The following is a 22,749-nucleotide window of genomic DNA, read 5'->3' on the forward strand; positions in this document are numbered from 1 at the left end:
AGGTGTACACGAGGCAGTCTTACTCCATGATCAAAAAGAGTGAAATCGTGCCATTTGCAACAACGTGGATGGAACTAGAGTGTATTAGGCTAAATGAAAGAAGTCAGAGATGAGACAAATACGGTATGATTTCACGGACGGAATTTAAGATACAAATAGGTGGATGTAAGGGAAGGGAAGCAAAAATAACATAAAAACAGGGAGACAAACCCTAAGAGACGTAAATACAGAGAACAAACGGTTGTTGGAGGGGTGTTGGGTCAGGGAGTGGGCTAAATGGGCAGGGGGCCTTATTAAGGAAGGCACTTGTTGGGATGAGCCCTGGGTGTTACAAGTAAGTGATGAATCACCAAATTCTATTCCTGAAGTGATTATTACACTTTATGATAACCAACGTGGATTTAAATTAAAAATCTTTTTTTTAATATACAGAAGGTGTTGACATGGTAGGCTTACGTGTTGCAAAATTATTACCAGCACAAAGTTAGCAAACACCTGCATCATGTCCCATAATTTCCACTTACCCGTGAGAACATAGCGTCTTTCAAGTCTGTTACGATATCATTAACCATAATCACTCTGCTGTCGGTTGGATTTTCTGAATTGACTCCTCTCATAACTGGAAGTGAGTGCCCTCTGACCAACATCTCTTTTCCATTCTCCCCAGTTCCTGCTAACCACCATTTTCGTCTGTTTCTAGGAGTTAACCTTTTTGAGGTTTCCCTTAGCAAAGTCCATCCGTGTTGTTGCCAAAAAGCAGGATCTCCTTTTTTTTCTCATGGCTGAATAACATTCCTTTGTGTATAGATATACCTTATCAGCTTTACTCATTCATCCCCTTGAAGGCCACTTAAGTTTCCATATCTTGACTCTTGTGAGTCATATTGCCGTGCACGTGGCAATCCAGATCTCTCTCCAAAAACCTGTTTTCATTTCCTTTTTGGGCAAGTACCCAGAAGGGACATTGCTGGATCATAGGATACTTCTAGTGTTTTACTTTTTTGAGTGAACCTCCCTACGGTTAACCACGGTGGCTGCCCCAGTTTGCATTCCCTCCAGCAGTGCACGAGGGTTCTCTTGTCCACATCTTCCCCAATGCTTGTTACTGCTGGTGTTTTTCATGATTACCATCCTAACTGGTGTGATGTGATGTCTCGTTGTGGTTTTGATGTGCATTTCCTTGATGATTGACGTTGATCACCTTTTCGTATATCCGTATACTGTCTTTTGAAAACTGTTGAGGGGCGCCTGGCTGGCTTAGTCTGTGGAACCCCGGACGCCTGATCTTGGGGTTGTATGTTCAGGCTCCCCATTGGATGTAGAGATGACTTAAATAAATAAAATCTTTTTTAAAAAGTTCAGTTCCTCTGCCCATTCTTTATTTGGATTGTTTTCTGCTCTTGAGTCATAGGAGTTCTTGATATGTTTTGGCTATTAACCCTTTTAACCAGATACCTGGTTTGCGAACACTTTGTTCCACTCCCTAGGCTGCCTTTTCACTTTGTCGATGGTGCCATTTGCTGTGCGGAAGATTGCTAATTTGATGTAGTCTCACGTGTTTATCTTTGCTTTTGTTGCCTTTCAGTTTTGTGTCAAATTCAAAAAGGAAAAAAAAAATTGCCAAGACTGATGTCGATGAGTCTTCCTCCTGTGTTTTCTTCTAGGAATTTTGTAGTCTTCAGACCTTATGTTCAGGTCTTTTTTTTTTCCCCCAAGTCTTTAATCCATTTGGAGCTGCTTTTTGCGTATGGTGTAAGATAGGGGTCCAGTTTCATTCTTACGCATGTGCCTATCCAATTTTCCCAGTACTGCTTACTAAAGAAACTACCCTTTCCCCCTTTCTTTTATATATCCTTGTATATTCTGGACTCATTTGTCATAATGGACTGTATATGAATGAGTTTATTCTGGGCTCGCTCTCCTGTTCCACTGTCTAGGTGTCTGTTTTTATGCCAATACCATACCGTTTTGATTATTAAAGCCTTGTACTATAGTTTGAAATCTGGAAGTGTGATACTTTGAGATGTGTTTGTTCTTAAGATCGCTTAAGCTATTTAGGGTTTTATTTTATTTCATACAAATTTTATGATTTTTTTAAAATTTTCTTTTTGGAGAATGGAAGCGGGGGAAAAGGGGCAGAGAAAAAATCCTAAGCAGGCTCTACACTGAGGTCCTCCATGTGGGGCTTGATCCCACGACCTTGGGATCCTGACCTGAGCTGAAATCAAGAATCGGATGCTCAATTGACTAAGCCACCAGGACACCCCCTTAATTTCTGTTTCTGAGGCTTCATTTTTAGTGTATAGAAGCCCAACTGATTTCTGTTTATTGGTTTTCTATCCTGCAGCTTTACTGAATTCACGTCTTGGTTTTAACGTGGTTTTCTAGTGGAATCTTCAGGGTTTTTTATATATGATGTTATGTCGCCTGTAGATAGAGACCATCTTACTACCATTTTTTGATTTGGATGGCTTCTCTTCCTTGCCTAATTGCTCAGGCTTGGTCTTCAAGTATTGTGTTGAATGAAAGTGGCAAAGTTGGGTCATCCTTGTGTTGTTACTGATCTTCAAGGAAAAACTTACAGCTTTCCACCGTTGAGTATATTAGCTGTGGGCTTGTTACATATGGCCTTTACCGTATCGAGGCATGTTCCCTCTATACTCCATTGAGAGTTTTTATCAGGATATTGAATTTGTGAAATGTTTTTTCTGCATCTAATGGAATGATTGAATGATTATTATCCTTCATTTTGTCAATGTGTTATATGACATTGACTTGCAGATGTTGAGCTATCCTTGAATCCTTAGAATAAATCCCACTTGATCATGGTGTGTAATCCTTCTAATGTACTGTTGAATTCAGTGTGCTAATATTTTGTTGAGGATTTTTGCATCTATGATCATCAGGGATGTTGACCTGTAATTTCATTTTCTTATAATGTCCTTAACTAATTTTGATATCAGGTTAATACTGGACTTGTAAAATGAGTTTGGAAGCATTCCCTTCTGTTTTTTTTAGTAGAACTCATCATCTGGTCCTGGACTTTTTGTTGTTGTGGGAAGAGTTTTGATTTCTGATTTGCTCTCCTTACTAGTAATTGGTGTCTTCAGATTTTCTATTCATGGTTCAGTTTTGTTAGGTTGTGGGTTTGTAGGAAGTTATCCATTTCTGCTAGGTTTTCCAGTTTGTTTGGGTATTGTTGTTCATAATGGTCTTTTAGGAGCCTCTGTATTTGTGTGGTATCAGTAATAATGTCTCTTCTTCCATTTATAATTTTAAGTCCTCTCTCTTTTTCGCCCCCCTTGGTTAATCTAGCTAAAGGTTTTGTTTATCTTTACAAAATACCTAGCTATTAGTTTCATTGATCTTTTTTATGGTCTCTCTAGTCTCTATTTCATTTATTTCTGCTCTGATCTTTGTATTTCCTTCCTTAAGCTACTTTTGGGCTTAGTTCTTTCTGTAGTTCCTTGAGATACAATAACGGGTTTTGTATTTAAGCTCTTTCTTGTTTCTTAATGTAGGCATTTACTGCTATAAACTTCCGTCTTGGAACAGTATTTGCTGCATCCCAGAAGTTTTGATACATTATGTTTCCCTTTTCATTTATCTGAAGATTGTTTTTGATTTTTCTTCTTTGACCCATTTGTTGTTGAAAAACGTGTTGTTTAATCTCCCTGTATTTGTGTTTTCCAGCTTTATTCTTTTTGAAAAAAAATTTTAACATTTATTTCAGTTTTAAAGACAAAGTGTAAGGGGGGAGGGTCAGAGAGAGAGGGAGACAGAGAATCTGAAGCAGGCTCCAGGCTCTGAGCCATCAGCACAGAGCCCGACGTGGGGCTGGAACCCACAAACCGTGAGGTCATGACCTGAGCTGAAGTTGGACGCTCAACTGCCTGAGGTGCCCAGGTACCCTCCAGCTTTGTTTTTGTAATTGATTTTTAATTTTATGCCATTGTAGTTGAAAAAGATGCTTGATATGTTTCAGTCTCCTTAAACTTTTTGACTTGTTTTGTGGCCTAACATATGATGTATCCCAGAGAATGTTGTGTGTGTGCTTGAGAAGAATGTGTTTTCTCCTGTTGGTTGTGTGAAAATCCATAAAGGGAAACCTTACTTAGAATGGAGTTGGAAGGCCCTGTAGGGAGGAGCTCTCACACACACGAACTTTCCATCACCGCCTACTTCATTCCTGTGCCAGAAATAGTTCACTTTATTGCTCCAATAGGAGGAAGGAAGATTGTCTAAACAGCAGCAGCCTAGCCAATAAGAAATTGCCACAAATCAGCCGGTAAGTAACCATCACCACCCTAAACTCTTGCTTTTCTCCAGTAGACTTTGAGCCCCTCCCAACTTCCTCCTTGTTCTCTCTAAAGTGATGTTCCTCTCCCTTGTTCTGCGGACTCTGCCTGTGGTTAGCCATAGCTTGCAAGTTCTGAATTGCATTCCCTCTGCTATTCTTGCATAAACTCGTTTCACTGGTAGAACAACTTGCTCTTTTAAGGTTGACATTACCTGGTGATCAGAACTGGGATGTGAAGGAGATGAAGACCTGAGGAACTAACGACGCTCCGAACTGTGTGCGATGCTCACATGAGCCGTTCATGCCCTCTGATTACCAGTCGTCTTTTTCCTAGCGGTTGGATAGATCTCCTCTCAGACTCCTGCTCCCTCTCTTTGGTTCAGCTCCAACTTTAGCTGGGATCTGTTTTTGTTTTTAGGAAGGCATCACCCTTCCTGGGGAGTACTCTTCGGTTTTTGTTTGTCCTGTTTCTGTTTGCTGCACCTTCTTGGTGAGTCACCTGTCGTGATCAAAAGGGGGAAACGCATGATTCCGGGTGTTTCAGAACAGCTGTTGGAAAAGGGTCTCTCATAGTTAAGACAGTTTAGGGAATCCAAAAGCAAGATAGGTTTGACCTAGTCCTTGGACCAGGCTCTTGTGCCTTTCTGGAAAAATAGGCGAGTTTTTGGATACTTTGGAGTTGTAATAACCATTCTGGGGAAACTTTGACTTAGATAAATCCACCTGAAGGGGCACCTTAAAAGAGGATCCCAACCCTCTCAGAGACAATGGAGTACATTGTTTGGTATGCAGAAGCTTCTAAAAGCCAAGATGATTTCAAAAACATTCCTAAAAAGGATCCTTTACAGCACGCAAATAAAAATTTTGTCGTGAAAAAACAAAACAAACTAGCCATCTGAGCAGGTAACCTTAACTTAATCCATCTTCCACAAATACAGTTTGAATCCAGCTCTTGTTTTGAGTTTTCAGGGGCACCTGGGTGGCTCAGTTGGTTAAGCATCCAACTTGGGCTCTGGTCATGATCTCAGGGTTCATGGGTTCACCTCGGGCTCTATGCTGACAGTTCAGAGCCTGGAGCCTGCTTCCCAATTCTGTGTCTCCCTCTGTCTCTTTGCCCCTTCCCTTCTCATGCTTGCTCTCTTTGAAAAACAAATAAAAGAAAATTAAAACTTTGGAGTTTTGTATTTGAAACGTGGCTAAGGTTTTTTGTGAGGGTTTTTGTTTTTTATGTTTTTTAAACGAAAGCTCTTACGATCTCTGTTTACATATGTGGATGTCTATTTTTCTACCTACAGATAGTATTGCCAAAATCAATTTGTAAAGAACTCTATTTAAATCGGCTTAAAGAAAAAAAACATATGTAAATTAAGTAAACCCAAATGTTTTCTGGGTTCACATGATCCGGGATAATCAATAAGTAAAAGCTAATTGAAGTTTGTTGGTTTAATTAAGACCAACATGCCTTAGAATTCTCAACATTGAGGGGCATGTAGGTGGCTCAGTCGGTTAATCATCCGACTTCAGCTCAGGTCATGATCTCACGGTTTGTGGGTTCGAGCCCCACGTCGGGCTCTGTGCTGACATCCCGGAGCCTGGAACCTGCTTCGGATTCTGAGTCTCCTTCTCTTTCTCTGCCCCTCCCCCACTCATGCCCTGTCTCTCAAAAATAAACATCAAAAACTTTTTTAAAAACAGAATTCTCAACACTGACTATAATGCAAACATGTTGTCTCTCTTGCAAAGTCTGTCAGTAAGAAAATTCACCTGAGGTGATGGGTGCTGGTGTCCAATGTCTCATGAAGTTTTTTGTGCGTAATTTGAACATAATTGGCGGGGACAGTATTGTGGTAGAGGTGGACCCCCTCCCTAAGGAACGTGGCGAAGGCCTCCTCAGAACAAGGAAGGCAACGTGGCCCAATTAACTCCCATACACGAATGCCTGGCTCTGACACGACTCTCTAACGTGGACTGTGTCCAGTTGGACTACATGTCACCGTATATGGGAGACAAAGAAGTAGAAATTCCATAAAAGGTTACACCCCGACGTGCTTGGGGCTCAGCCTTTTTGGGGTCTTTGCCTGCTGAGCCCGTGCCTGCAGGAATAAAGCTGCTTGCTGGGAAGAGCCTCTGTGGTTGGTCTCACTGTGCGAGCATCCTGCTACGTGTCTTGGGGGCTCGCTTCCAGGATTCAAAGACGATGCTTTCCCCCCTCCTCTGTCACCCCGGAGTGTGAACCTCGGAGCGCTGGGAGACGACACCTCGCCTCGCGCCAGCGGACCGCTTGATCCATAGGCGACCGGTCCCTCCTGGTGCAGAAGCACAGCGGAACCCGTGAGGCCCAGGAACCGGCTCAGTGACTGCTGCCCAACAGACTGGTAAGAGCCCCGTTCGTTTTTGCAGACCTGCCCCTAAGAGGCAGAAGGAGAGCCTGATCCCCCCCCTCCCAGAGTTGCCCGAGTAGGTCCATAAGGAATAAGGAACCGAAACCTCAATTCGAAGGCGCTGGGTGGAGGGGTGGAGTTGCTGTGTGACTGTGTGTGAGTGAGACGGACAGCCGAAAGGTTCCGACCCGACCGAAGGCCAGAGCGAGTATCGAGTCCCGGTCCAGGGTTCCGTGGCGACCTCGTACGGTTTAAGGTGGCGTTAGACTTCGTCAGGAGTGTGATCCGGGTCAGGGCTTGATACTGAATCCGCCAACGCTAAGAGGCTCCTGAAATCTCTCCTGGAGGATGGCGAGTCCTGGCCTCCAGAGGGAGGTGTTCAGTACAGTACTTATAGTTAGATCTGTGTCGTAGGAGACAGGGTAGATGGTCAGATGTTCCCTAAATGCAGGTGTTCTTTGCCTGAAAGGGACCAAGAAAGGCAAGTATTTGCAGACTCACCCCCTGAGGCCTCTCCTCAGGAAAAGCCACCTGTTAGACCCTTATGCCCTCCTTATCCAGGAATACCAGGGATAAAAAAAAAAACTTCTCCCCCTGAAATCAAGGCCCGTTCAATGTATCTATTGACTGAAATGCCTCATGATGGATTTGGCCCCATAAAGGTTCCATTTCAGCAAATAAAAAGGACCAGGGCAAATTTTCAGACAACCCTGATCAATATATACAAGTATTCTAAAACCTAACCCATGTTGCTGAAAAAAGAAAACAAAACCCCCAAAAAACTCAGGATACTTGGATCTGTTAAGAAACATGCTTTATGCTTAACCATTCAAAAGTTGACCATCTCAAGATTTCTGATGTAACAGATAATTCATAATTGGTTACTACTTAGTTTCCCCCAGAGACGAAGGTTTCTAAGAGTTAAAATTCTGCCAAATATAATTAAGACTGATAAAAATAAGGAAAGTAACTATGTAGAAAAATGGGAGATATGTAAGACAGATAGAAGGAATGGGAATACATTTTTGTTGAAAGTAAAAGAAAGTAATTTTGTCCTAGATGAGTCTGGTTGTTGGGAGAAAAAGGGCTTTGGTCAAAATCTGAAAGCAAAGGCAAGTTGTAGAAGGTTTGTGAAGGGAAATCTTTGGAAAGAAATTTTACATGTGGTCAGGACGGACTGAGGAAACAAATGGATTTTAAAAGTACACTCGTGTGAGATTAAAATTCTGCTTTACTTTGTTAAAAAGGCAAAGGTTTCTTGAAATGTTGGTATGTTTTTGAAAAAAAAAAAAAGTTTTTTTTCCCCCTTTTGTCTGCCCGAAAAGATGGAAAAAAATTATTTTAACCAAAAGGGCAGGACAGCACACCCTTTTGAGTTAACTGAGGCCTTGGTTGAAATTGCCCCTCCTTTAATCCAAAGGCTGGGGAGACGGTGATGATGTCCTCACTGCCAGCCTCCAAATGTTCCACGTTTGTGTTCTTTCTGTTTAGCACAGGAATGGATGCCTGTGCTGTGTGAGGGATAGGTGACTACCGTATATAAAAGGCTTTTCCTGGGTTACATAGGAGCCATTTTGCCACTCTTAGCCCAGTGTATGCCAATTTGTGGCCACCTAGATACTCTAAAATGGATATCCACATGGCTGGAACATATTTATGTGGACACTGTTGAAAAAGGCAAGGGAATAGACCTAGACTTTGGTCCTTTTGGTCCCCTTGACGGCCAATTTTATCCTTAAAAAAAAAAATGGTTTTCACCAGCCTTCTAAAATATATTTGTAAAGAGGATTACTGTTGGGCCAAAACAAAATTAGCACGTCCTTCTACAACCAGGGAAGTCTTCCCTGGTCACAATCGATACCCCCCGAAGTCCTGTAGGCGGAAGACAGAGGGATAGGAGAAATCAGGGAAGACCGGATCAGCTCTTGGAGGTAGGGACAAGCCTGGCTAGGAGCAACTGCTCCCAGCACCTCTCTAGACTGACAAAATTCAGGGCCAGGAGATGAGGTTTCTCCTGGCCAACTCTTGGGGTCAGGAGATGAGGTTTCTCCTGGCCAGCTCTCGAAAATGAAGATAAGGGACAGTCTCCTCCTCCTTTTTCCTCTAGATGGGCAATTGCCCAGCCAAGGCCAATACTCCTTTGGGACGCATTCTGAAAAATTGGGATGATTTTGATCCATAAACTCTGGGAAAAAAACCAAAACAAGACAACTCATTAATTATCATGGGGCTGGGGGTCCTATTAGGGAACTTCCAGTTTCCTACTGGGGCCCAGATTCCATCCCAAGATCCTAATTGGAACTATGACCATCCCATTAAGAAATGGTATTGCCACCACTTCCCAGCATGTGCTTTAGAGAAATTAAGGAGGTCTAAGGTTAAGCCCTTTATGCTAAATTAGCCACTATTTTTTTTTATAAACACGGAATGAGAGCCCAAATGGCTTCCTGGCGAGGTTGAGGGAGACTCTCATTAAATATATGGCTATCTCCCCTGACACCCGTGAGACTGAGACGATTTTAAAGGACAAATTTGTCACTCAGTTGGCCCCGATACTCAGAGGACACTGCAAAAATTGGCTGTTGTCCTGGAAGGAACCCTAAAAGAGCTGTTACGAGCTACCATTTGGGTATATTACAACCGAGATCAAGAGGGAAAAACAGGAAATGAGGCTTAAAAAAATCTGAGGCCTTAGTCATGGCCTTAAGCACTATGTCAGATCAGACTTCCCAAGCTCCTGGCCGCAAATGCCACTTATGTGGCCAGTCAGGGCACCGGAAACTAGACTGCCCTCCGAAGGGACGACAGAACTCAGAGCCCTGCAAGCCATGCCCCTCGTGTAGAGACCATCACTGGAGGTGTGAATGCCCTCACGGACCTCTATATGCGAGGCTCAGATAGCCAGTGTTCCTGGAAGGGACTGATGGGCCCTGGGGGTCTTCGGGGTGGCTCCCAGAACCAAGTGTCTATTGGAAGCCCGGAGCCTCTGGTAACTCTGGAAAATTCAGGTCACTAAAAAGCCAGTTCATTTCCTTCTTGGTGCCGGGAGCCACTTTTTCTGTCCTCCTCCTTTCCAATCCCTCACCCCCCTCTGGAGGGACCACTGTCGTTTCGTCCGCCCCTCCCGCAGGAAAGGTAGCCGAAGCGGGTCCCTGGATTGACCACAGCAGAGTGGAGCCGGCATCTCGAAACTGGGAGTGCGTTCCTGATCCGTCCACGCCGTGCGAGCTGACCCCACGGAAGTAGCAGTCGGCCACTCCAGAGGCTCCGGGAGACTGCAGCCCTGCCCTGGTCACTCTGGAAGCCGGCTGATCCACGCACAGCAGAAGCTCGAGAAATCGGCGGTCCGGTAGAACGAATCGACTGTCCTTATTTTCTGTATGTTTCCTTACTGTGATGCCCTATCACCCCTTGTTCCTCACTGGTATGGTGATTCTTGCTCTACTCTTTGCCATAGGACGGGCTGAGTACCCCCTGGCCGGCTGGAAATGTGGTGAGAAATTTCTGTGAACGCTCCCCTTCCTTTTGTGGACAGGATACTTCCTTGGTACCAACACGGGGAAACAATGGCTGTAGGAGACCAGAAAATGCGATTCCCACGGCCCTTAGAGTAAAACAAAATGCCCCAAGTCCTACTATCAGGGCTTGGCTTCTCAAAAGTTCAATTCCTGGAAAAAAACCTGTCTTGCCTAATGGGGAAAAAGTTCATTGTGGTCTCTGTTAAAAATGTAACGTGCCTAGACCAAAGATTTTACAACTCAACTGCCCGGAAAACCCAATGGTGGGGGATCCCAGATCACCCTGAGCCAGATCCCCGCCCCTTGTTTAACTTCTCTCCTCTCCAAGAGGCCTAGACAATGTCAACGCAGCCGTCAGATGGCGGGTCGCAGGTGGACTAGACTGGATATGTGGAAGGACATGTAGTACTCCCCTCAGTCTGGTCAGGGTCATATGTGCTAGAAACTAATCGTCCATCTTTCTTCCTGCTCCTACTTGCCAGAGGGAAACATTAGGGAGCACAAGTGTATGGGGACAGGGAGACTCAAATCAAGCAGCGTGCCTTACACCTTGGCGATTAAAAAGATAATAAATGGCCTCCCGAGCATATAATCCAATAGTATGGCCCTGCCGCCTGGGCAGAGGACGGGGCCTGGGGCTGCCGCACCCCCATTTACATGCTAAACCGCAGAATCAGACTGCGAGCGGTTGTAGACATTATCGTCAACGAAACCGCCAGGGCTCTTAGCTTCCTAGCCAAGCAGCAAACCCAAATGTGCGATGCCATCTATCAGAATCGCGTGGCCTTAGATTGATTACCTGCTTGCTTCTGAGGGAGGAGTCTGTGGAAAGTTTACCCGGAGCGACTGCTGCCTACAGATGATGAGGGAAAAGTCCCAGAGGACATCACAGATCGAAGGAGAAAGGTTGTCGATGTCCCCGTCCAGACCTGGAACAGTTGAAACCCCGGGGAGTTATTTGGGGGATGGTTTTCAACTCTCGGGATGGGGGTGGGGGGATTCAAAACCCTCACAGGTGTTAATCTCTTGATTTTGGGTGCTTTCTTAATCCTACCTTGCCTAACTCTCCTGGTTATACGGTCTGTCTCTAGCCTCATTGAGGCAATGGTCAAAAGGAAAGTGGTCACGCATGTGATCATGATGTGGAGATATAAACCTCTAAACCAAGATGATGCTCTTGGACCTAAAATAGGGGGTCCCTCCCTAAGGAACGTGGCGAAGGCCCCCTCAGAACAAGGAAGGCAAAGTGGCCCAATCAACTCCTATACACGTATGCATAGCTCTGACACGACTCTGTAATGTGGACTGTGTCCAATCAGACTATATGTGTCACCATGTATGGGAGACAAAGAAGTAGAAATGGCACAAAAGGCTACACCCTGCTGGGCTCGGGGCTCAGTTTTTCGGGTACGAACCCACTGAGCCCGTACCAGCAGGACGAATAAAGTTGCTTCCTGGGCAAAGAAAGCCTCGGTGTCCCGTGTCTGTCTGTCTGTCCGTCTCTCTCTCTCTGTCTCTCTGTCTCTCTCTCTCTCCCTCTCCCCCCCCCCCACAAGAATCCTGCTATATACTGGGTTAACGTAAATGATGTAATTTCATTGAATACCTGGATAATTTTTTAAGCAGGATAGAATACTAAAACATTAGTTACTGAACACAGATTTATCCATTTAGGGCTTCTTCTTAAAAAAACCCCAAAAATATTGGGGTCTGTTAGTAAAATGTGCTGAGAAAATTTTCTACGAGAAAAGCAGGTTTCTCGAAATAATGAAACGTATTCATAAATTTCAGTCCACAATTGCTTACGTTTTAGTTTTTGCTGGGAATTAAGGATTCTAAGGGTTAAGAATTCGAAATGGATGTAAAGTGTAACTGTTGGAGACAAGAAGGATGAAGGAAGAAAACCACTGTAGTTGAACGGTGTGCAGATGATGGGGCTTTGGAGTGGTGGGGATTCGCAGCCAATGGCCAAGAAAGAATTCTTGCAACGTCTTTGGTGCAAAAAAGGTGATTTTATTTTGTTCAATTTTTTTTTTTCAACACTTAATTATTTTTGAGAGAGAGAGAGAGAGAGAGCATGAGCAGGGGAGGGCCGGAGAGAGAGCGAGAGGGAGAAACAGAATCCAAAGCAGGTTTCAGGCCCCGAGCTATCAGCACAGAGCCCGATGTGGGCTTGAACCCATGAATCGGGAGATCCTGACCTGAGCCGAAGTTGGATGCTTAACCCACTGAGCCACCCAGGTGCCCCCGAAAAGGTGACTTTATTGAAGCCTGAGGACAGGATCACTGGGCAGAAAAAGCTGCCCTGGGGTTGTGAGGACTGACTGATTATATACTGTGGAGTTGGGGGAGGTAAAGAGAAAATGGAGACCTCCAGAGGGACTTTGATATGCTAAAGAGGACTCTTAAGATGCCAGGGACCTTGCCATTGTCAAGTTAAGGTTGTTTTCCCTCTAGTAAGGCATTAACACTAGGAAAGTAGGGGATTTCTGGAGAAATGTTCTACTCTGTACCAATGGGCTGCAGGTTATAACGAAACTTAATTTTACCTGCCATTCCCTTCTTGCCTTAGTTCCCCACCTCACTATGGAGGGGAGGGTGATGTTGGGGCTCCGGGAAACGGAGTCTGTAGGGTTCTGGAGATCAGGCTATTGGTAGGATTGCCTTTTTCTTGTAATTTACTAAAACATTTGTAAACTGATGGAGACGTTGTCCTGTATGACTGTGATCTCTTTCAGTTAACCATTGGTCTTCTGTCCTGTACTCTGTTCTAGGGCAGCCAGGAGTGTCTGAGGAGTGTCCCACACATCCCACGGGGAGGGGAGGGGACTAGGGGGGGCTAGCTTGTGCTGGGCCCTCAGCCTGCCTTATGCTCCCTCATCACAAACCTTTCGGTATTCTTGTCAAACTTCTCTAAAATTTGAAACGAAGTTTTTTTGACCTCAAACTAATAAGAATTTCTAGAGGGTCCCTGGAACATCTCAAAACGTTCTCTCTTTATAAAAAGAGAGATGTTCTACTAATTAGGTGTATTTGTTATGTTAAATTACATGGGAAGCATTGTCAAATCAGGAATATTAAGCCTTCTTTATTTTGCGTTTGTATAGGTGTGAATATACGCGTTCCAAAAATTACACGAAGTTTAAAAAATTCTGTATCCTGGTACAATGTTAGTAGTCATAATTTTAAAATGTATGTCACAAAATGAACCAAATTTACTTATCAACTGCATCACTTTTTTTTTTTTGTAGGTGTAGGCGTGAACTTTTTTTTTAAGAAAATTTTTTTTAAGATTGATGTTTGAGAGAGAAAGTGGGGGAAGGGGAAGGAAGGACACAGTGCGAGGGTGACAGAGCATCCAAAGTGGTCTCTGGGCTGAGAGCAGTGAGCCCCATGCAGCACCCCAACTCACGAACCGTGAGATCATGACCTGAGCCAAAGTCGGATGCTTAACTAACTGAGCCACCCAGGTGCCCCTCTTTGTTTTTTTTTTTTTAATGTTTATTTCGAGAGAGCGTGCGCGTGTGCGCACCCACGTAAGTGGGGGCAGAGGGAGAGGGAAAATCCCAAGCAGGCTCCGCAGGGTTAGTTCAGAGCACAATATGGGGCCCAAACCCACAAACAGTGAGATCATGACCTAAGCTGAAATCGAGAGTTGACACTTAAGGGACTGAGCGCCCCCAAGCGCCCCTGTGTGTGTGAACTCTTATCAGATCTTTAACTGTGGCCATTTTCAAGTCCGTTGTCATTGACGGTTACTGTTTTGTTCTGATGCTTTTACAACGAATGTTTCTACAGGAGTGCTTCATCTTCAAGGAGGTTCATGAGAAAGGAATTTGCCAGGTGCTCTAGAATACAGGGATTTGATTCCTTTAAGATCATAACACCGAGCTGGGTAAGAATTTCTAAAACTAATGAAAACTGATTGCTTTAATGCTTTGTCTTCCTGATGTAAAGGCCCCTCACCTTTCTCCCCACCCTCTCCTTTTAAGCTCTCTATAACTTAAAACAATTTGGTAACAATGACTGAAGCATTTAGATATTTTTTTCTCTACCTGAACCCTCCAGAATTCTGAAACTCTTATTAAATATTCTCATTTTTCCTGACAGTATATTTTTGGAAGTTCAGTGAGAATCTGTTCTTTTTGTGTGAGGATATCCAATGCACCTAGCCTCTGCTGCTTTTGATCCACAGCTAATAAAAAGGGATATACTTCAGTTTTGCAAAAGCGCAAGCAAACCCATTGTGAATAATCCCACTCTGGTAGGACAGTCTTCCACGGGGTACTCCTGGCACGATGTGCACGTCGTCATAATGTGCAGCCCAGAGATTTCGTGTATTGGGAAAGACCTCTCCAGAGAGACTCTGCAACCCCAAGGAAAGGCCCTATCAGGGACTATGGACGGATGTTCGTGCTGCCTAACTTCGAGGAACATACGCTTGGATCCACGTATCACGTGGAAGAAGGTGCCAAACCCTGAGTGGACGCACACCATCCGGTGACCTGAAAGCAAAGATTCCCAGAAGCTGAAACACATGAAGCTGAATGAGACTGCTCTCCCAAGGCGACCATGATGTGGTTCAAAATGGGGTTTGGGAACCAATAGCCAAGAAGGAATTCTTGAGACATTTTCGGTACAAAGGGGTGGTTTTATTAAAGCCAGGGGCAGGGCCCGTGGGTGGAAAGAGCTGCCCTAGGGTTGAGAGGAGTGAGTGATCATATACTTTGGTGCAGGGGGAGGTAAGGACAAGGGAAGTTTCCAAAAGGATTTGTTTTTAAGTTTGTTTATGTTGTGGGTGGCAGTGTGTATGGGGGGGGGGAGGGGGGTGGGGGGTGGGGAGAGAGAAAGACGGCATGTGCCAGAGGGGCAGAGAGACAGATTCTCAAGCCAGCTCTGCACTGTTAGCCTGGGGCCCTACCAGGCCTCGAACTCCCAAACCATGAGATCATGACCAGAGCTGAAATCAAGAGTTGGACTGCCTCACGGACTGAGCCCCCCAGGCACTCCCCAAAAGGATTTTCATATGCTAAAGAAGCCTTACAGGATGCTGGAGGCATGGCTACTGTCAAGCTTCGGGTCGGTTGGCCTCTAGCAAGGCAATGACCTAAAGACCATACAGGGTTCCTGGAGGAGAATGTCCCACTCTGCCTGCCCCAAGTGTCCGTCAGCGGGCTGCACATTATCAGGGAATTTAATTTTCTCCTTTGCCTTCGTTCTCCACTTCAACTAGACCAGGCCAGTACGCCTTTTTCTTGCTGTCTGTCACTTCTTATTCCTCCCTGTCCGACTGTTGAATGTGCCCCGAAACTCCGATAGGTTCATGATGTTGGCGATGATCCCTTGGTGTTACCTGTCACAGAGTGTCTTCAGTCCCAGATGCCACTGTTGACGGTACCTGCAGGTCTATGGGGGTTACCTGTCGGATGAGGCTGTTTACAGCTAGGTGCTCTCATACCTTGTGTCAAACTTTCTCCAACCACGGCCACACTGGTTCAGCCGAACACTTCCACGTTTGCCAATCGTGTGACATTTGCGCCCCCCCCCCGCCCTCTCCCCACTTTGTTTTCCTTGCCTAAATTCAATCTGTTCCCCTGCGAGGGAGGTACACATGGGCTCCTCCTTCCTTGCAAGGCTTTCAGAAGAGCCCCTTTCAGGACGAGATGGCACCTCCCAGAATGTCAGGTCGGTTCCTCTGATTCCCGGCTCGGAAAGCTCACTCGGGGAATTCCAGCGAAAGGATGTGTCAGTAGACAGACCCTAGACGAGGACCTCCGTAATCCGCATCACTCTCCCTCCCGTCTGCAATGGACGGCGTTGCCACGGGCCTAGCAATGCTCACACAGCTGGAGGGCAGCGCTGATTGGGAGCTTTCACGGTCCCTGTCACCATCTATGAAAAATCACAGGCCTCCCGTTGTCCCTCCCCATCCACCCTCCGTGGCCACCTGAGCCGGGGACTTGCAGGAGGCAGCGCACGTGACTGCAGGTAGACCTCCGCGGGGAGAGCTGGTCCACGCCGCGGCCACAGCAGCGAGCCGCCCGACAGTGACCACTTGACTCGTGGGCTGAAGGAGGTGGGGGCAGGTGCACAGGCCTCGGTTACCTGCTTGTGGCAAATACTGCCTGCTGCATGGGGGTCGATGCCTCTGGAGGGGTAGAAATCGGATCGCACAAAGCCAGCGTGGTCCTTCGTTCAGCTGGCTACCTCCAGGCCTAGGGTCAGGGTTGAGAACCATAATCCAGTTTGGAATTGTCCTCTTACATTCAATTCTCCGTATCATTCAAGTTTTGTACCCATGGCCTGTCAAACCTTTGTAGAAATGATGGACCCGGTAAGGTAACTCGGGCTCAGTGCTCTGAGCTAATCTCCAGATAGAGACTTGGGATGGGCAATGCCTGAGCGTTCTCCCTCCTAACCTTGTCACTCAAATGTGACCTTAAGTGGTTTCTAACTGCTCTGCACTTGCCCTCTGATTTGGGACAGGATAACCAGGTAAGGTCCCAAGGGACAAAAATTACTAAATACAGAGAACTCAACTCTTGATCACTTAATGCTTTTGGAGAAAGATCTTGATTTTTTTTTTTTTTTAATGTTTGTATTTATTTACGAGAGAGAGTGTGCACGAGCAGGGTAGGGGCAGAAAGACCAGAATCCAAAGCAGGCTCCAGGCTCTGAGCTGACAGCACAGAGGCCGACCAGGGACTTGAACTCAGGAGCCACTGAGATCATGACCTGAGCTGAAATTGGAGGCTTAACCGACAGAGCCACCCAGGCACCCCAAAGGGAAACTTGATTTAGAATGGAGTCAGGAAGGCCCAGAGGGACGCTCTCACACATGAGCGTTCTATCCCAGCTTCCTTCGTATTCCCAGGTGGGCCCAAGTTCCCTTTACTGCCTCGGCAGGAGGAGGGTTTTCTCCTTGCCCACCAGTCGCCTGGCAGGTGCGAAACCGGGCACCGTCCTGAACTCTGGCTTTCCCCCAAGAGACTGTGGCTCAACGTGGCCCCTCCTCGCTACCTCCTTTTCCCTCTGTAATGTTCCTCTCCTTTGTTTTTCAGACTCTGCCTATGGTTCGCAGTAGTTTGGGTGTGCCAAATCGCAATTCTTCTGCTATTCCTGAACAAACTAATTTTGCTGGTAAAATAACTTGCTGTTTTATTTTTAAGATGAACAGATGGAATGTTCTGTAAATGTCTGTGAAGTCCATCTGGTCCAGCGTGTTGTAGAAGTCCACTGTCTCCTGACTGCTTTTCTGTCTGGATGATCTCTCCGTTGTTGAAAGCGGGGCACTGAGGTCCCCCGCTGTGACTGTATCGCTGCCTAGTTCTCCCTGGAGCTCTGTTAATATTTGCTTGATACGTTTATGTGCTCTGACGTTGAATGTATCAATGTTTACAAACGCTCTATTTTGGGATCAATTTACTTTTTAACGATTACATGACGAATTTGTCTCCTGTGACAGTTTTTGGCTTACGGTGTACTTTGATACGTGTACAGCTACCCCTGCTTTGGGCTATTTGCATAGAATACCTTTTTCCATTCCTGCACTTTTGCAGGAATGTGTCCTTAAAGCTAAAGCGTTAAGTAGGCTGCATATCTATGGCTTTTGCTTTTTTGTCCGTTCGACCACTCTGTCTTGATTGGAGAATTGAGTCCATTTACATTTAATTGATAGGTATGAAATTCCCATCACCGTTTTGTGGTTTTCTGTTTATATTTTTAAACACGTTTATTTCTGAGAGAGAAAGAGACACAGAGCATGAGCAGGGGAGAGGCAGAGAGAGGGAGGGAGACACAGAACCCAAAGCAGGCTCCAGGCTCTGAGCTGTCAGCACAGTGCCCGGCATGGTGAGATCATGACCTGAGCCAAAGTCGGATGTCCAACCGCCTGAGCCACGCAGGCGCCCCTGATGATTTTGAGTAGTGGTATGCTTAGGATTCATCTTCTGTGTATCTACTACAGGTTTTTGCTTTGTGGTTACCAAGGAGCTTACATAAAATGTATGTTTAACAGTCTTTTTAAGCTCCTAACAACTTAACTTTGAACATAGACCAATGCTCTGCATTTCTACTCTCCCCCCCGCCATTTTGTTTTTAAAGTAGCCTCCACGTCCAATATGGGACTCAAATTCACAATCGTGAGATCAAGAGATGTTCTACTGACTGAGCAAGCCGGGTGCCCCGTCCCCCATTTTGGGTTCTTAATACTCATTAGCAAATTATCATATAGTTATTCTTAATACTTTTGTCTCTTAATATTCATCCCAGAGTTGTGATTTACCCGACCTCATACATTAGAGTATTCTGAATTTAACTGTATGTTTACCTTTACTGATGAGTTTTATAGTTTGATAGGTTTTCCTGTTGCTAATTAGCCTGTTTTCATTTCAGCCTGAGGAACTCCCTTTATCATGGAAGGCTGGTCTAGTGGTGCTGAACTCCTTGAACCCTTGTTTGTCTGGTACTCTCTTGGTGTCTCCTTCAGTTCAGAAGGACAACATGGCAGGTATAGTGTTCTTGGTAGTTATTTTTTTCTTCACCAATTTGAATGTATCATGCCTCTCCCTTCTGGCCTGCGACATTTCTGCTGAAAACCCCACTGATAGTCTTATGGGGTTTCCCTGTATGTTACAAGGTTTTCTTTTTCTGCTTTAAGACTCTGTCTTTAAAATTTGACACTTCAATTGTAATATGACTCGGAGTGCATTTCTTTAGATTGCTATTTTTTGGAACCCGTCAGGCTTCCTGGCTCTCTGACAGGAGGAATTATACTGGCCTCTCTTCCAAGTTGGTTGATCCTTTCTTCTGTTTGATCTAGTCTGCTGTTGAACCCCTGTACTGAAATTTTCAGTTATCGTGTTCAGTGTGATTTGATACTTTTTAATATGTTCTCTTTGTTGAAATTTTCAGTTTGTGTGTTGTTTGGACCTCTCCAAGCATCGATGGAACTTAATTTGAACCCTCAGGTAAGTCACTTTAAGGTCATTTTTAACACTTATTTTCTGAGAGAGCATGAGCAGGGGAAGGGCAGAAAGAGGGACAGACAGAATCCGAAGCAGGCTCCAGGCTCTGAGCTGTCCGCACAGAGCCTGACACAGGGCTCGAACCCACCAACCGTGAGGTCATGACCTGAGCTGATGTTGGACGCTTAACCGACCGAGCCACCCAGACGCCCCAAAAGAGGAAACGCATCTTTTCAGATGGCTTTGGATGCATGCTGTGCGATGTGGGAACTCCCCTGTAGGCTTCCCTGCTCCCCCCCTGGACAAGGACCTCTGAATGCATCTCTGTTCACATCTTCCCCAGGTAGGTGAAGTTCACCTATCAAAACAGTGAGGAAGGCTAGGACACGGTTGGGGAAAAGGACTTTGCCAAACCTGACTTCACTCATGAACTGTGAGAGCAGGAGCTGAGGCAAAATCGAGTGGGACGCTAAAGGCACCCCAGTTATCATTCTTTAATGGACTCGTGGCTTTATTTTCATCTCTTAAAAAGTCAAGTTCACAAGGTAAAACTAGAGAAATGAAAAATCGCTCCTCTGCCTTCTAGAGGTTCCAGTACTTCGTGGTAGGATTACTGTCATTAACTAAAAGATTGCGTGCGATCTTATCTAGACAGGATTTATACATAGCTAATTGTTCAGGGGACTCCTATAACAATCGCACAAAATGCCACAGAAACAGGAGGTATTAGGGCGTGTGGCAAAGAGCATCCTCATTGGGCTCCTGATTGTTCTCCTGCCGAGCCTAGGGAAGGGTGATGATCCTGAGGTGGCACCTCATTTAGAAAGGCAAGGTCTCAGTAGGGGACAAGAGCTGATGCTTAGAAAAGTCAGGTGAAGAAAATCCAAATGCAGACTCGTGCCAACAGGTAAGTAGTTTACAGCAGCAGAGCTTAGTTTGTTACTTGGGATTTTCATTTGACTGTCTGCTTAGAGAGTGCCTGTCGGATCGAGATCTTTTACCATTCCCGCATACATCTTCTTTCAGTAGACTTTTACACTTTGGGTTTGTACAGGAGCCACGGGTGCCCAGACCCTTAGGAAGGATGGCCCTTGTTCTTACTTTCCCCAAACCTGAGCTTTGTGTTAACCCCATACCTATAATGCTTTCGTTTGTTGAAGTATCTGTACTTCAGAGAACTCTAGAGCTGTCGGTAGCATTTTCGTAGAAACGTGATGTCCATACACACGTGAAATGTCGATGATGCGTACTGTTTAAAAATGACACCGTACTGCAGACACAGAAAGATAGTATTTTATGTATGGTAAAAAGGCAAGTGAGTGAAGCTATACTTTTATTGCATTACTCTTAGTACATCCACAACTATTTGCACCTAAATAGATATTTAAAATAAGCATACACAAGTATTGACTATTATCTACAAATATTTATTGTAACACTTGAATAGAACTACAGGAAGCCCTTGGCACTGATAGAAAATATTGATTCACTGTTAGGTTACAAAAATTTATACATAGCAAAATTTAATGCTCTTTACATAAAAAATATTAGACTACTTAAACAAAACTTTCAAAAATTCTTGGTAATAGCTACCAGAATTAGAAAAGTAAAATTAGGCTTTAGACACTGCCTCTTCTAGAACACTGGACTCTAACAGCACCTCCACTGCTGGAAAAAAAAAAATATTGAAGTCTGTCATGCAACAGGAAAACAAAACTAGCTATTCTGGAACAACTGTTCTACACAGAAGAGAGCTTCTCCCAATTAAAGGAAAAAAAAGGTCAAGATCCAAATAGGCATTTTTAGGCATTAACAACAACAACAAAAAGAATCCAAATGAAATCTTATCCTTGATGTTCAATTTTAATAGCATCTTGACAAAGGTATGCTTCCTTTCATCTTAAGACATTTCTGCACACGTGTATGTTTTAAAATCCAGGAAACAGCCAAACCACAAGTTAATTCTTAACATGAATATACAGAGTTAATCCTATATTATGCAGCCCCTTTTAAAAGCACGGATGCACCCAACGGTTATATGTATCATTTCATAAAGAGCAACACAAAGTTTACCATCACTAATACCCAATACCTCTAATCACTTAATGTTCTGGAACAGAATGATTTAGAAGGCAAGTTTCTTTTGAAAATGGCTTAAACTCAAGGTGGATTTTTTTTTCTTTTTTTTCTTTTTTTTGCTGAACATCAAACTTTTATTATTCCAGGAATGATTTAGGTTTAAAAAAGGAACTAAATACCAACCCTAATTTAAACTACTGAAGTATTCAAGTCTAGAAAAGTAGGAGGTCTGTGGTCTATTTGTAATTCGGTTTTAGATAGTTGGTATGAAACTGTAAACTTGCTATTGAGACCACGTAAAAATGGTTTAGAACGGTGGTCATTTTAATAAGGTAACACTTCTTAATTCAGAAAAACATTTGTGGAACCAAGGGCGATGAGGGATTTGGGGTCTCCTGTTGTAAAATTAAGTTCTTAGAAATTGAAAACAGATACTCATTAAGGCAGAGCTGACATTTATTCCCCAGGAACGACAACGCCACCTGGGCCGTTGGATGAGAGGAAAGCTATTATAGAATTGACTTTGGAAAGCTTGTCGATGGGCCACAATCCAGCTTCCTCAAGGGTAGGTGTAGCCGAATTATAGTTATCAGCGTTCTTGAAAAATAGATTTCCGACTGGATCGGGAGAGGAACGGGTCCTGGACTTAAAGGGTAGGGACGGCAGCTAATTGAAACAAAGAGTTCAATCATTAAGACCCACATGATCTTGGAACCCAAGTTTAATAAATGTCAGCGGTCGGAAATGGTACTCTATCCCCTACCCAGGTAAGCCCCGCGGACAGAGGGCACACGTGAATTTACGGTCACACTGCCTCGTGCCGGCCCATCGGCAGTCCTGCTCCAGCAGTATGCCACATGCCCGTGGCCTCTCTCTCGCGGGAGGCTTGCTCTACGGCTAAGTGGGAACAGGCCACCTATCTCGGAAAGCTGAGCCATCGTTTTGTCCAAGTGTTGCCTTTTAAAATGGCTAACGTGAAGCCTCCGGTATCTGCGCTAAAGAAAAAGACTGGCCTCCTGGCAGGTGTTCCTAGAAATCCCTCCCAGCAGCTCGAGACAGACAGTGAAGTGTTTGTACCTCTACATTAGTTTGGTGGGGGGTAAGGGGGGGCGGGGGGACACATCTGGACGGCAGAGCAGCTGTCTGTGGATTTGTCAGAACTGTCACTTCGGCGGCGGTAACGCTCTGGCAAACGTTTATGTGTAAGAATTGAGTTGTTCTTTGGACCGAGACTGGATATCCTGCAGCTCCTGCTCTTCCTTTGCTTTGATATCCTGGCAAGCCTGCATTTTGCTGGCGTCCTTTAAGTAAGCCCAGTTAGAAGACAGTATCATGAGGAAGTGGATCTGGAAGAGAAGGGTGCGCATGATGGCTAGTGAGCATGGCAGAAGGCAAAGCGAGCTGCGAGGCAGGTTAGACGCTCCCGACTGTAAAAAGGGAGAGGGTTATTCTGCATTAATACTCGTTGTGCGAGCAGAGCCGTCGGAGCCCGGCAGCGAGCTCCA

General features: G+C 44.9%; 1 protein-coding gene and 1 long non-coding RNA gene across 5 annotated transcripts in view; one reads left to right on the top strand and one right to left on the bottom strand.

Moving 5' to 3' along the window:
* The first annotated feature begins 1,460 nt into the window (after positions 1-1,460).
* On the top strand, positions 1,461-21,547 carry LOC128311555 (uncharacterized). Its single transcript, XR_008290017.1, has 6 exons — positions 1,461-6,675; positions 9,812-10,059; positions 13,998-14,094; positions 17,261-17,339; positions 18,594-18,708; positions 19,113-21,547. It is a non-coding gene; the product is annotated as an uncharacterized LOC128311555 (long non-coding RNA).
* The window catches only part of GPM6B (glycoprotein M6B), a 146,826-nt gene continuing 144,562 nt past the window's right edge, over positions 20,486-22,749 (bottom strand). For all 4 annotated transcript variants that reach the window (XM_027054619.2, XM_053202097.1, XM_027054614.2 and 1 more), the window contains one exon: positions 20,486-22,590. In XM_027054619.2, coding sequence (XP_026910420.1) covers positions 22,441-22,590 — 150 coding nt within the window. In that variant the 3' untranslated portion in view covers positions 20,486-22,440. The remainder of the gene's footprint in view (positions 22,591-22,749) is intronic.

Source organism: Acinonyx jubatus, chromosome X, assembly GCF_027475565.1.
Source record: "Acinonyx jubatus isolate Ajub_Pintada_27869175 chromosome X, VMU_Ajub_asm_v1.0, whole genome shotgun sequence".
NCBI lineage: Eukaryota > Metazoa > Chordata > Mammalia > Carnivora > Felidae > Acinonyx > Acinonyx jubatus.